A 10,551-nucleotide genomic window follows, 5' to 3' on the forward strand; every position below is an offset into this window, starting at 1 on the left:
AGGTAGGAAGGAGACCCGCAGATCCCCCAGGCGAGCAGGACAGGATGAAGGAAAGGCTGGCCACCATCTTGGGCTGCTGCTGGAATTTTCGGGCATTTATTTTACTTATTTTATTTTTTGAGCGAGCACATGCTAGGCTGAAACCCCTTTATGGCTTAGGGATATCCCCTCCGGCATTTGCAACGACCCCCCCCCTCCGGCGCGGGAAAGAAGCCTCCAGCGGGGTCACGGACTCTGCTCCGCGTCCCTGAGTGCTAAGTGGTTCCTGAAATTTACACGTGTTAATGAAAATGAAAGAAGATGTACACTTGAGGTCCCTTGGCCGCCTCTCCGCCCGTGGGTGCCCCCGTGGCGTTTTCGGAAATGCGCCCATTCTCCCGGCTCGGATATAGGGTGTCTCCGAGCCCCAGAGTGCCCCCTCCATGCGGTCTCCCCCGGCTGCGTGTGGCCTGGCCGCCCCCCACCCCACTTGTCCCCCCCTGCAGAGCCACCTCCACCCACCCCCGAATCCCGGGGGACCCACTCGGGGAGGGCGGACACCCCTGCACCCCTCTTCCCCGGCGGGGAGAAAGGCAGCCTCGGGCGATTTGCATTTCTATGAAAACCAGGCTTCGGGGCAACTCCGCCGCGGGGCAGGCGCGGCGCCTCCGGGATGGCTTTTGGGCTCTGCCCCTCTCCGCTCCCCGGCGCTCCGAGCCCGCGCCCCCTCCCCCTGCGCCCGCCCCCCCCCCCCCGCCCGCTCCCATTCTCTGCCGGGCTTTGATCTCTGCTTAACAACAGTAACGTCACACGGACTACAGGGGAGTTTTGTTGGAAGTTGCAAAGTCCTGGAGCCTCCAGAGGGCTGTCGGCGCAGTAGCAGCGAGCAGCAGCGTCCGCGCGCTCCGGCGAGGGGCAGACGAGCTCGAGGGAGCGCGGGGCAGCTGGAGCCAGAGCCGAGCGCGGAGCGACCCGGGACCCACCGCCGTCCCCAGGCCCCCCAGTAGAGCCCCAGCCATGGCACACCAACTCTTATGCTGCGAGGTGGAGACCATCCGCCGGGCGTACCCCGATGCCAACCTCCTCAACGACCGGGTGCTGCGGGCCATGCTCAAGGCGGAGGAGACCTGCGCGCCCTCCGTATCCTACTTCAAATGTGTGCAGAAGGAGATCCTGCCGTCCATGCGGAAGATCGTGGCCACCTGGATGCTGGAGGTGCGGGGCTTCGGGCGGCTCTTTAGGACTTTTCCTGCAACTTGTTGCCCAAACCCACATTTCTCTGCCGCTCGTCTCCCTCCCTTCTCTCCCACCCCAACTTTGAAGTTTGTCCGGGGGTTGCTAGGAATCGCGTTTTCAAAATATATAGATATTGTGGGTATTTTTTTTTTTTTTGAACGAAAATGCGGTGGGGGGTGGGGTCGTTTGAAATTCCCTATCCTGGCGGGGGTAGTCTGGGACAGCGGTCGGGGAGGGAATCCTTCGGGGAAAACCAGTTGCCGGGGGCACCCCAATTGACTCGAGGGTGCGGGCCGGCGGCCTGGGCGCCCTTTGTGGCCCCCGCCTGCGCCCGAGCCCCCGCTGCGCCTCCTCTCCTGCTACACTGCCGCGGGCCGCCTGCTCCAGGGGGAGGGGGCATAGATTTGATTTTTCAATTAATATCCATGGACACGTATGCAAGGGCCGCTCGTGCCAGTATTATGCGCCATCTTTGTTCTTTTATTGCAAAGCAAAAGTGTTTATTAATAATTGGGGGCAGGGTGGGGGCGGGGAGCGCCCGGCGAGGCGCTGGGGCCGCCGCGAGGGGCCGCGCGGCCGCGGTGAACCGGAGGGAGGGGCGCGGGGACCGAGCGCGGACAGCTTGGGGGGGACCCCGCTCGGGAAGAGGGGCCCCTTTGTTCAAGCTGCAAGTCCCGGGGCGCCCCGCACGGCCAGCCTGGGCCGGAGAGCACGCCGAGCTGCAAGGTCGCGTGGCCCCCAAGACGCTGGGGATTGACCCTGGTCTGCAGGGGTCTCAGCTTGGGGGACCTGTCTGGAGCGAGCCGGCGGCCCAGGGCACACTTTCAGGCCTTCAGCGGGCGCCCGGGGTACTCGCAGATATTTTAAAATAATTTTTGAAAGTGCGGCGTGGTGCCCTTGCGAGAGGGAAAAGGCGCCCGCGCCCAGGGGGAAGGGGGGCCCCCGAGTTTGAATTCCTAGGGCTCTCCCCGGAGCCTCCAACGAGCTCTCGACCCCCGGCCTGGGTAAAGGGCCGCCCGAGGGTCATTTTCAGGGGTTTTTTATGCACCCAGTTATTTTTTTTATATTTTTAAATATTTTTTGAAAAGATGACGTCTGGGGAAATGCGGCGCGGCGGCCTGGGACGCCACCTTTGTGTCTCGCAGGCGCTGTGAGCACGGCGCCCAGCCCCGCGGCCCGCCCCGCGGCCCCGCACCCCATTTGGGGCGAGCCCCGGCCCGGCGGGCCCCGGAGCACCCACGCGGGCCGGGGTCCCCGTGGCGGGCCGCCCGCGCGCGGCGCACGCCGCCAGCCGTGCCCACTCCCGCCCCCACCGTGCCAGCCTCTTGGGGACTTTCCCTTTCAGTTTCGGGCTGGGTGGGCACTGGGGACACGCGGGGGAGGGGGCGCGGCAGCGGCGGCTTCAGCCGCCCCCCACGACCGACCCGCTGCGCGCTCGGGACCGGCCGCCCGGGCACGAGCTGGGGTGGGGGGCGCGGGGTCCCCGCGGAGGGGGCCCGGCGGCGGCGGTCACGGCGCCCGTGCCCCCCAGGTCTGCGAGGAGCAGAAGTGCGAGGAGGAGGTCTTCCCGCTGGCCATGAACTACCTGGACCGCTTCCTGTCGCTGGAGCCCGTGAAAAAGAGCCGCCTGCAGCTGCTGGGGGCCACCTGCATGTTCGTGGCCTCGAAGATGAAGGAGACCATCCCCCTGACGGCCGAGAAGCTGTGCATCTACACTGACAACTCCATCCGGCCTGACGAGCTGCTGGTAACCTGGGACCCCCCCCCCCCCGCGGCCCACCCACGCCCCTGGAACCCCAGGAACCCCCGGGTGGGGGAGGTGCAGAGGGTGGGAGGCCCCCCGCAGGCCGATGCCGCACCCTACGCCCCGAGGGCTGGGGGCCACACCGGTGGGGCCCCTTGGGAGGAGCGGGCGGGACCCCCGCCGCCCCCATCCCCAGCGCGCCCCACCACACACGGTCGCTCCGACTCCCACCTCCGCGGGGCCCCTAGTGCGGCCGAAACGCGGGCGGCGCGCGCCCTCTAGCGACGGCGGCGCGGGCAGCCCGCGCGGCTCACAAGGGCTTGCGTTCCAGGTGTGGCTCTTTTTGGTCCCCACTTGGGCACAGTTGGCTCTTTCTACGGCACCCTCTGTTTTTGGACCTCTGTTGGGGTGGCGTGCTGTCCTCCACTTCCTGGACCCCCAACGTGCCCCGTGCCTTCGCTCCTGGGCTGTGCCCCACGGAGTGGGGGAGGGGGGCCCGGCCCCGCCCCTCTTTTATGCCGGTTCACCCCATTTCCACAGCAAATGGAGCTGCTCCTGGTGAACAAGCTCAAGTGGAACCTGGCCGCGGTGACCCCGCACGACTTCATCGAACACTTCCTGTCCAAGATGCCCGCGGCCGAGGAGAATAGACAGATCATTCGCAAGCACGCGCAGACCTTCGTCGCCCTCTGTGCCACAGGTAGGGCGGCTGGGTCCCGCTGCTCCCCGGCCTCCCTGGGGGCCCTCGCCCCTGCTGGAGGAGCTTCTTGCCCTCTGCCTCCGTTTCCCCGTCTAACGAGCTGGTCCCCAGACCCCTCCTGCCCTCGGAGGTGCTCCTCGTCCCTTGGCTGAGTGCTGGGGCTAGGTGAGGGGCGGTGGGGGGGGGGTCCCTTCCTGGGTCGGGTCGCTGAGGCTGGCCACAGCCACCAGCAGTGCCTTCGGGATGGGGGTGGATGGTCCGCCAGACTGGTCACTCTGTGCTGAAAAGAGTTTCCCTTGGCTGCCCAGCCTGCCTTCCCCATCACCAGTCCTTCTCCGTGTCCTCAAGGGGCCCCCTTCTGGCCTCTCCTGGGCTGGGCCACCTGCCAGGGGCACCTACAGGGGTGGGGAGTCGGCCCACAGGGCCTGCACCACCCATGTGCTACCAGCGGCCCTTGTGCAGGGGCGGCCTGCAAAGGAACTTGGCTGCCTGAGGCCCCCAGGGGGTGCCTCTGGCCTGCGCAGGGAATCTGAGCGCTGGGAGGGGCTTCAGAGAAGCCTGGGGCTGGGCTGGGGCAGTTGGCAGCCGGAACCAGTCGTCCCTCCCCCTGGTGGGGCTCTGGATGGCCCCTGGTGGCCCCTCCCTGACCCGGCCCTGGCCCCAGCCCCTGGGCAGCGATGGATTCAGTACTGGGTGCAAACTCCCACAGACCCGGACACACGCTGGCCTTGCCTCTCATCTCCCCCAGCCCTTACCCTGACACCCCTTCTCTCTCCCTCTTTCTCTCTCCCTCTGATCACATGAGGTGGGCAACCCTGCCTGGGGACCCAGGCCCCCGTCCCAGCCAGTTCTGCAGTGGGCCACCTCTGCCCCCGGTCAGGCCTCTGCTGTCACCTGTGTTTGGGGCTCACCGTGGGCAACCGGAGGGCCACAGGGCATCCAAGGGGGAAGTTGGCATCTATCACTCCCTCTCTACAAGCTGCAGAACCCCTAGTCTGGCACCTCCTGGCACCCTCTTGATGTCAGGGTGCTATTTCTGGCTCAGGCAAGAGTCAGGAAGACTCTGCTGGCCTCCCATCCTCCGCCTCCTGCTCAAGGCATGAACCCCCTCCTCCGAGCCCTTCCAAGTGAGAGGAGTGGGGGACACTGTCGTCCGGATGGATCTGAGGGGTGGTAGCTCTGACCCTGGGGCAGGGCCGGGGAGCCTCCCACTGGCCATCCCCTCGGCCTCCAGGGGCCAGCCCCACAAGCAGGCAGGGAGGCGTTCTCTGGCTGGGCCTCCTAGGAAGAGAGAGGCCTCTGGAGACGTCCAGGCAGCCTTTTATGGAGCTGAAAGTGGTTCAGAGAAACGGCAGAGTTTCCTGGAGATAATGTAAGAACAGTTCTTGTACACCCTTCCCCTATCGCCCCAGGATGGCGGGGGCAGCCTGGAGCTCCCCCTCTCCCAGAACCCCAGGGAAGCGGGGTGTGTAGCCCGTGTGCAGGGCTTGGCCGTGCGGGGAGCTGACCTGGCGCAGAGGCTAAGTGGGCTTCAGTGCTGACTCCCCAGCTGCCTGGCGTCGGTGTGTGCGCGCGTGGCCGGCCTCTGTCTAAGACTGGGCCCAACAAGCACCCCTGGCCTGTAGGGTGCAGCCTGGGCCCAAAGCCCTGGGCCTCCCCTGAGGGAAAGTTGGGGGGGGGCAGCTTCTCCCAGACATTAACTCCAGGGGGTGGGGAACAGGCAGGCCAGGAGGAGAGGGTCACCCGCCCACCCACGTCCTGGGACAGATTCTCCGGGTCCAGATGCTCGCCTGTGCAGTTCGAACTTCGAACGTAACGGAGATGCAGCCTTGCCCTTGGTCACAAGGACCTCTCACTTTTGAGTGGCTGCTCCGAAACAGGTTGGCAGAGACGGAGGCCTGAGCAAAAGACCCAGAAGATAGTTTTGTCCTCCACGGAGCAAGGGTCCCGCTTGATGGTGCCATGAGGGGAGGAGCTCTGTTCTTGCTCTGGAGGTCCCGCAGATTGGGGCTCCCACACGAGTGCACACGTCCCCCACACCTGGTGAACATGTATATTCATCCGTGTGTCCTGGAGTTTTCCGGGCGCTGCAGTGGGTTAGGTAAGCAAACGACCAGGGCTGACCACTGATCAGGACTGACGAGTAGGTCTTAGCGAGAGTCCACGACGCCTCTGGGGGTCGCTCTGGCCACAGGCCCGCCTGCCCTGCTCTGCACCCAGCAGAGTGGAGACAAGGGTCAGAGCTTTGGGGGTGCAGTTGGGTTCCTCCTCATCTACACACGTAAGCCCTGCAGTGTGCACACACACGCACACACACTCATCTGCCCTCTGCCGTATACACTCATCTACACGTGTGAGCCCTGCACTGTGTGCACACACATCTACACCGTACCATTCACGCACGCACATACTCTTCTACACACGTACTTCCTGCAGTGTGCACACACACACATCTACACGTGTGAGCCCTGCACTGTGCACACATCGACACGGTACCATTCACACATGCACATACTCATCTACACACGTAAGCCCTGCACTGCACACACACACCCATCTAACCTGCGCTGTGCACATGTACATGCTCACACGTGCACACACGCACACCCTTCCGTGGGGAGGGGGGCTCCAAAAGCAAGCCTGTCCCCAGCTCACCATCCCTTGTGGACGGGAGTCTCAAGGTCCAGCCAAACTAGTTTAGGGACATGGCAATTTCTGTCCCCACCTGACGGGCCTCAGTGAAAAGCTTCTCATTCGTGGCTCCGGGCTCCCAGACTAGGGAGCACTGCTCCAATGTCAAGCGGGAAGGAGGTGGCTGCCCCTTAAGAAATTTCTTTTTCACGGTATCAGTGGTAGGCTCTGTCGCCTCTCCATGGTGGCTCCCCAGCCCCCCACCTGGCCACATTCCTTTGGCCTGGCCTGCTCTCTGCTCCCCGGAGGAGGGAGCAGACCCTCAGGGAGGGTCCCGACCCTCAGGCCCACAGGCCCTGGCACTCCGTGCATGCAAAAGGGGATAAAGGGTCTGACAAAGACACCGCGTGGTCCCTCCCCCCGCCACGCCGGAAATCGGAAATCGGCGGCCTTTCCCACCAAAAATTCTTAACTGCATGCCCCAGAATGGCAGCCCATTGGCCCCGCACGGCCATTTACACATCCTTACCACTTGCCCACCTTTTCCTGATAAGGGTGGGAGGTGCTGGGGCTCAGCCGAGGGGCAAAGGCAGGGTCTCCCCCATCCGTCACTGAGCCGTGCCTCGGGGCCAAGGGGAGGGAGTGCTGGCAACTGGCAGGTGAGGCAGTGAGAGGACGCCACCTCCGCCGGGTCCCAGGAGGAAGGTCTGGTGGGGACGGGCACCCCATGCCACCATGGGGACCGCTGCCCCCCACCCCTGCACACTCCTGGGAGACGGTGAGAGCCGTGGGCCCCTCCCAGAGTGTAGACCTGACGAGCCACCCCCCCGCCCCTGGGGCCCAGCAGCACATCTTGTTCCGTGTAGTCTGTCCCGTTTTTTAATTTTTGTGGATGAGCAACACGTTCTCAAGGCTCAAGTACAGTGATGTCCCTTGTCCCTTCCCCAGAGGCTCTGCAGTTGGACTCTGCCAATGGTGGCTTCCTCAGTTTGCTTTTCCGTTTTCAAGGGAAACTGACAAGCTCGTCAGGTGACTCCCGGGCCTGGCTTCTGTCTAGCGCTGGGTCGTGCGCTCAGAATCAGCCCAGGCCAGCCGTTGGCGGGGACACACCCTGATGCAGAGCTGGGGCTGGGGACTGCCGGGACCACCGGGTCCTGTGGAGGGTCCCCTGCTCACAGCCCCCTCGCCTCTCTCCTTCTCCGCTGCAGACGTGAAGTTCATTTCCAACCCACCGTCCATGGTGGCAGCCGGGAGCGTGGTGGCCGCCGTGCAAGGCCTGCACCTTGGAGGTTCCAACAGCTTCCTGTCCTGCCATCGCCTCACTCGGTTCCTCTCCAAAGTGATCAAGTGTGACGCGGTAAGTGACTGAGGGCACTGCTCCTGCGCCAGCTGGGCAGGGCCCGTCCCGCACCAGGTACTAGAAACTTCTAGCACATGGGGGCCCAAAGCTACAAGTTCGCTAATGCGAAATGACGTGCTCGCACCAAGGCCCCGAAGTGGTGGGTGTGGGGACCATGTGTGGGCCGGGACAGGTGACGGATTCAGAGGCATGGGACCTGGCCCGAAGCTGCCAGCCTCTCCCTACTCTCCTGCAGCTCCTTTGGAAGGAGAAGCATTTCCCAGAACTTGCGGGCAGGCCAGGAGGGTCCTTCGGGATTCTGGTGCTCCCAGGGCTCCCAGGGGCAGGCGGGAGCCATACAGCCCTCCCGGGGAGCCGTCCAGGAAGAGGGGCCACAAGGCAGGCCCGGCAATGATCCGTGTGCTAATGGCATGTGAAGTTGGGGCCCAGTGGGGCTTTGTCTGAGCCACAATGCGGATGGCTCGTAAAAGGGAGCTTGAAAGGGCTTCTGTGAGGTCTGCAGATGCAACAATGGCCCGTGGAGACAACCGCGTGTTTTATGGCCCCCTTTGAGTGGCTGCTGCCATTGGAGCCCCAAGCCCAAGCCGATTGTGTCTTCCTTCTTCGAGATGCCATTGTTTGATTGCCGGTTCCTTTCTTGTCTTAGAGAAAGAATGAAAATCCCAGTTAGGGGGGTTTGTGGCCTTTACTAGATTAGACCAGCGAGGTTGGCGGGTCAGCCCTCAGCCTCCGCTGGTCTGCCGAGTGGGAGCGAGTGACCGCCCTGCTCTGACCCCAGTCCAGGTCTGGCTCGGGCTTGGACTGCCCTCTGGGGGTCCGCCCTCAAGGGCCCTGGAGGCCCTATGGGCCCTAGCAGCCTCCACCCCGCCACAGCATTCAGGGAAGGAAAGCCAGGCTGTGGGGAGAAGCCTGCCCGTCTCCTGCCTGGTGCTGCTGGCTGCCTGGAGGAGACCACACTCTTGCTTCTGTCCTTGCTGGGAGCAGGTGGTTCCCAGAGGGGTTGGGGAGGCTCCCCTCTCAGTCTCCGTGCTTACTGGGCCTCCTAGAGGGATGGGGTGTCCCGGCCAGCTGCTGGGGCCAGCATTGCCCTGTAGCTCACCCTTGGTGAGGGAGACACCACAGACAACCTGGGCATAGACGGCTGCAGATCGGAACCGCAATCACAGCTGGACTGAAATTCGTTAGTCTGGTTACCCGGCGACCAGCGCAGAGGAGCCCAGGCACGGGAAGCCTGGGCCGCGGAGCCCTGTGTATCCTCGAGCTGGGAGCTGCATCTGCCCCTCCCCAGAGCTGGCCCCTGGTCACTGGCGTGGCTCTTCCCAGGCCAAAGCTGCAGGTCTCTGGCCACGAGAAGGAAGTTAAGGCCATGTGGCAAAGGGGAGTCCCTTCCTGCACCCCCCACCTTCCCCTTGGTCACACAGTCCCCCAAATCCCCAGCGGCAAGTAAACCATTGCCCGTAAGCGCTGCCTGCCGAGAGCCACTGCAGGTGGGCAGATAGGAGCCATCTGGCCTTGGGGCTGGGACTGGGGGGCTGTGCTGGGGGTTGGGATCGGAGCCCAAGGAAGTTATTAGGAGTCCCTGCGTGCCTCGCCAAGCCTTCTGGGCCTCTGAATCCTCATCTGTCAAACGCTGTTTGCACCTACCCTGCCTGGCTCACTCGCCGTGACAAATGCGGAAGGAGTGGGGTAGGCAAGCCCTCCGTGGGAAAAGTGGAGCTCCATTAGCGTGACGGAGCCCCAGGGGTTCACTCACAACCCTTGCTGGCCTGGAGCCACTGCTTTTGGGCAGGGAACTCCTGTTTCCAGCCCCACCTGGCTGGGAGCTCAGCGGCACTTTCCCCAGGCACGTCCATGGTTCCCTGGTTCCTGGGGGAAAGGTGCAGGTCTGTTTTCCAGGCTGGGCTGGAGACTCTCTGTTCTAGGCTAGAAGCCCGGTGGGGCATGCCAGGAGTTGGGCCAGCAGCCCACCACCTGCACCTCTGAGCTCCTGGGAGAGCCTCCTGGGCGTGGAGACCTAGAGGAGGGCACCGGGCCGGACCAGTGCGTTCTCCCAGGGTGCGGGCCAAGGGGACCAGGACGGAGGAAGGTAAAGGGTCTAGGCCCCGCCCCGCCCCGCCCCGGGCCACCCAGTGTTCATCCTCAGTCATGCACGGCCTAACGCTCTCCGCGGCCATTCATCATGGAAGGCTGGGTTCACTGCAAGGGCTGATGTGGCAGAGGTTAAGTCCGAAAAGCAGAGTTCAGGGGGCCTCTCCTGGCTGATCGAACAGCATCAAATCGGCCAAGGGCAGCGACGGGGCCGGCAGAACAGCAAGCAGGGATCAGGCTGGCCAGGGAGACGCCAGGCGGGCGGGCAAGGGCATCCCCGTGCACAGAAGATGGCCAGTGGCGCTGTGGCCAAGCGGGGGACCCATGCTGGTCAGTTCTGGAGTTTGGGCAATGGCCTCAAGTTCTCCTTCACCCGATTTGGGGGAGGCAGTGCTTTCCCCCGAAACGGATAAAATGCTGGCGTTTGGGAGGGGACTGGCCCACAGGCCTCCATCTGAGGACCCCTGTCTCCCGTCTGGCCAGGACTGTCTCCGCGCGTGCCAGGAGCAGATCGAAGCTCTGTTGGAGTCCAGCCTGCGCCAGGCCCAGCAGCAGAGCCTGGACCCCAAGGCAGCGGAGGAAGAGGAGGAAGAGGAGGAGGCCGACCTGGCCTGCACGCCCACCGACGTGCGAGATGTGAACATTTGAGGAGGCGCGCGGCGCGGGAGGGGCCGGCCCCTGGTGCTGCCCTGACAGGACCGGGCTCCTCGGCAGGACCGGCTACCACCAGAAGGGAAAAAGCTTCTTTCTCCTTTCCTGGCGTTTTTCCCTCTGCTCTTTTTCTCTCCCATCTCTGACTGAAACAAAAGAAAA

General features: G+C 63.9%; 1 protein-coding gene across 1 annotated transcript; it reads left to right on the top strand.

The window, feature by feature from the left end:
- The first annotated feature begins 996 nt into the window (after positions 1-996).
- Positions 997-10,551, top strand: CCND1 (cyclin D1). The gene is made up of 5 exons (XM_032358060.1): positions 997-1,194; positions 2,747-2,962; positions 3,500-3,659; positions 7,499-7,647; positions 10,222-10,551. The coding sequence occupies exons 1-5, from the start codon at positions 997-999 to the stop codon at positions 10,384-10,386; spliced, it is 888 nt and encodes a 295-aa protein (XP_032213951.1). The 3' UTR covers positions 10,387-10,551.

This window comes from Mustela erminea, chromosome 9 (assembly GCF_009829155.1).
Source record: "Mustela erminea isolate mMusErm1 chromosome 9, mMusErm1.Pri, whole genome shotgun sequence".
Taxonomy (NCBI): Eukaryota; Metazoa; Chordata; class Mammalia; order Carnivora; family Mustelidae; genus Mustela; species Mustela erminea.

Coding starts and splice junctions, on each gene's coding strand:
- CCND1 (XM_032358060.1), top strand. CDS start 997: ATGGCACACCAACTCTTATGCTGCGAGGTGGAGACCATCCGCCGGGCG. Junction 1,195..2,746: donor TGGCCACCTGGATGCTGGAG/GTGCGGGGCTTC, acceptor CGTGCCCCCCAG/GTCTGCGAGGAGCAGAAGTG. Junction 2,963..3,499: donor TCCGGCCTGACGAGCTGCTG/GTAACCTGGGAC, acceptor CCATTTCCACAG/CAAATGGAGCTGCTCCTGGT.